General features: G+C 52.7%; 2 protein-coding genes across 5 annotated transcripts in view; one reads left to right on the top strand and one right to left on the bottom strand.

The window, feature by feature from the left end:
- Positions 1–1,551, bottom strand: part of IL25 (interleukin 25) — a 16,232-nt gene extending 14,681 nt beyond the window's left edge. The window contains exon 1 of the mRNA XM_027843020.1: positions 1,476–1,551. Coding sequence (XP_027698821.1) covers positions 1,476–1,551 — 76 coding nt within the window. The remainder of the gene's footprint in view (positions 1–1,475) is intronic.
- Positions 492–3,179, top strand: part of EFS (embryonal Fyn-associated substrate) — a 9,967-nt gene continuing 7,279 nt past the window's right edge. Inside the window, exons 1-2 of one of the 4 annotated variants that reach the window (XM_027843184.1) lie at positions 492–647; positions 1,370–1,677. In XM_027843184.1, coding sequence (XP_027698985.1) covers positions 1,666–1,677 — 12 coding nt within the window. In that variant the 5' untranslated portion in view covers positions 492–647; positions 1,370–1,665. Of the gene's footprint in view, positions 1,678–3,179 lie in introns of all 4 variants that reach the window. The other 3 variants (XM_027843183.1, XM_027843182.1, XM_027843185.1) reach the window with 3 other exon arrangements.

Raw genomic sequence — 3,179 nt, 5'->3', positions numbered from 1 at the left:
CGAACCAGAGAGAAGGAGGAAAGTAAGTGGAAAGACAGTGAGTCTGATGAAAGAAAGCAAGTGAGGCGGAAAGGAGGGAAGGAGAGAAGACAAGAGGGGGGTGGAGCATGGCCTTCGAGGAGGACTGGGCTGTCCCCCACTAAGGTCTCCTCCCCCTACCCCCTACCCCGCCTCCTTGCCACAGGGACTTGGATTCTCTGTGTGTGTGTGTGTGTGTGTGTGTGTGTGTGTGTGTGTGTGTGTCTTTCCTGGAGGATCCCACACGGACCTACCTCCACCCAGGCGTTAGGACACCTCTCTGATATTTTTGCTCCTTTCTTTGCCGGTTGCTTTTCTTTTCTTTAGCAGAGACACTTTGGAGTTTGGGATGGACTGTCCCCAGAGCATTGGCCCCCAAGGAAACCAGACACTGGAACCCTTGCACTGAGAGGAGGGGAAATCACTGCTAAGAGTGGGTGGGAGATCGTCGGGGGTGGCAGGAGAAAGGGGGTGGAGTGGAGGTGGGGTAGGGGGCACATGGATCAGTGAACGCAAGGTGCAGGGGTGTTTGGTCGCCAGCTGGTCATGAGGATGGTGTATGAGGCTGGAAGGAAGTTTGTGAAGTCAGACCGCTGTGATCGTGTCTGTTTGACCCAGTTAGTGAGTTGGTAAGTGTGCCCAGGTCCCTGTAAGTTTGTGTATGTGTATGTGAAAGGGCAGGTGCCAAGCAAGCCTGCACCTCTTAAGTTAATGTCATTTAATGTGGAACTAGGTGGGCTGGCCTGAGTGGGTATGAACTAGTGTGTGAGGATGTCTGTGCTCCTGGGTCACTGGTGGTTTACGTGCTTCTGAGGAGGGCAGTCAATAACTCAAGCAGCAATTTGGAATTTATGATCATCCAAATCTTCCAGTTCCCCCCACCCCAACCCCCATTTCTGTGAGGTCCCTGGCTGTGGTTCTAGAAGGATTTCGCAATCTCCTGAGAGTCTGAAGCACCAGTCTTGGCTCTCACTCTCTCTCTCTCTCTCTCTCTCTCTCTCTCTCTCCTTCCCAGCTTTTCCATTCTCACCATCCCTCTCCCAAGGCTGCTGTAAACCACATCCCTGAGAAACTTTTCTAGAAGTTCCTCTACCCTCAGGTGCCAAGAGCAGGCCTGGCTCATACTTACCTACCTACCCAATTGAACGACTCAAGAATCCTCCCCACCCCGAGCCCTGCCCCTGGAGAGGCCTCAGAGACAGAAGCTGTGCCCAACCCTAGTTTCTCATCCTAGTGGCCCCTGAGTCGTCCCCAGATCTCTTGCATGTGGTATGTGCACCAGGAGTCAAAGCCACTCAGCTTTATGAGCCAGGTCCTTAGGGACCCCTTCCTTTGACCCTCCACCTCCGAGGCATCTTTGTAGGGGGAAAGAAGCTGTTGGAGTCCCTTGGATGAAGACTTGGAAGAAGTCTCAGCCCCACCGCTTATTCTGAAGGGCAGTCTCTCAGTTCAGGGGCTTGCCGGGTTTGCTTTCTCAAACCTCAGCTCCGGCCACTGCTCAGCCTCCCCAGACTGGGGGCCGCCTCTCCCCATGTGAAGGAGCTGGCACTGGGCCCCAGACCATGATGTTGGGAGCCTCTTGCTGAAATCTGCCCAGAACCCAAACCAGTCCAGAGGAAGAGGAGGATAGGACAGGCAACTGGGACCATGGCTGTGTCGGTGAGTCCCAGCCTGGGGGGACAAGAGGGGGGTGGGAATGTTTGGGGAGAAAAGAGAAAATTCTAAAGCCTCTTCTAGTTTTGTTTTGTTTTTCCCATTTTTGCCCTTTGTGATTCCCATCATTTCCCCCCACCCCCCACCTCTTTTACTTCTGTCCCTTTCATCTTTTCTGTGCCTTCCTGGCTGTTTTTCTTTAAGTCTCTCCCTCACTTTTTCCCTTGTCTCTCTTTCACGCCTCCTTTTCTCTTCTTTTTGGTCTCTCCCTCCCCCACCTCCCCACACTTGTGTTTCCCTACTTTTTTACCCTGGGACGGCTCCTGTGATGTGTGGGGAGAGGGCAAAGGATGAAGGCAAAAATCCTACGGGCTTTTTTTAGGAACAGGACAGATGGCCAGTGGCAGCTCCCAAGGAAGAGAGCATTGGGAAGCTGGAGAAAGGGAGGAGGGGAGGGGTCAACCTTAGAACACAGAGTAAAGAACTGAGGGAGTAAAGGGGGACCTGAAGCACCCCCGCTGAGAGGGAAGAAAGTGAAAGGAGCAAATGGACAGGAGGGGAGATTAGGAGCCGGAGAGAGAAAGAAAAACAGGGGTGAGGGAGAGGGATGATGTCAGTAGAGCCTCAGGCCACTTTCCAGGGACTGGAGGTTGGGGACAAAGGGAGGAGACAGCTGGCAGAACGGGATTTCGGGAGGGGGACTCTCAAGGAGCACATGGCTGTTTGCCACCCCCCATTAAACAATCCTCATAGGCGGGGGCGTGGGGGGAGGGAGCCATTCCCCCCAAGTCAGCTGGGGGGACCCAATAAGGGGCAGGGAAAGAAAGGGAAACCCCACCCCTTCATCAACCAATCAATCAGCAATTATATATTGTTCCCAGCTCTGGGCTTCATCCCTACTGGCCAGATTCCAGAGGGTGAGAGACTCCTCTTTTGCCCTGCCCCAAGTTTCTATCCAAATATTCGAGTCCCTCCTTTTTCTCAGGAGACCCCTATATTCAAAAATCAACTCTGCAGCTTTTCCAATACCCTTCCACCAGAACCTTCCCCATCAGCCCAAAGATATTTTTGAGTAAAAGTAGACACAGTGCCCAGGGAGAGCACGGACTTGACTCCAGCCTTGGTCCCATTTCCATTGCCCTGGGTAACGAGGAAAAGATGGAGACCTCAGGAGCTCTGTGCTGGGCAAAGGGCCCTACCAAAAGCATTCAGGGATTCCTCTATCTGTGATGTAGACAGAGCCCTCAGACCAAAAGCCAATGCCCTTCCCATCCTCCAAGGAAAGGTTTTTCAGGCTCAGGGGATAAAGGACTCCTGGATTCCACTCTTGGATTACTCCATGGCTGTTCTCCTTTTAAAACTTTACTTTCTTGACTTGTGAAGTGAGGGGAAGAATCCTCTTTCACATCTTGAATGTGTGACTGGGGTGGGAGGGGTGGGAACAAGCAGTGCTTACTAAGCACCTACTAAGTGCCAGGCTACTAAGTACCTACTAAGTGCCAGGCTAC

The sequence above is a fragment of the Vombatus ursinus genome, unplaced genomic scaffold, assembly GCF_900497805.2.
Source record: "Vombatus ursinus unplaced genomic scaffold, bare-nosed wombat genome assembly UNPS02014894.1, whole genome shotgun sequence".
Classification (NCBI taxonomy): Eukaryota; Metazoa; Chordata; class Mammalia; order Diprotodontia; family Vombatidae; genus Vombatus; species Vombatus ursinus.
The sequence above is the reverse complement of the archived record's forward strand: the minus strand, read 5'-3'. Positions and strand labels throughout refer to the sequence as shown.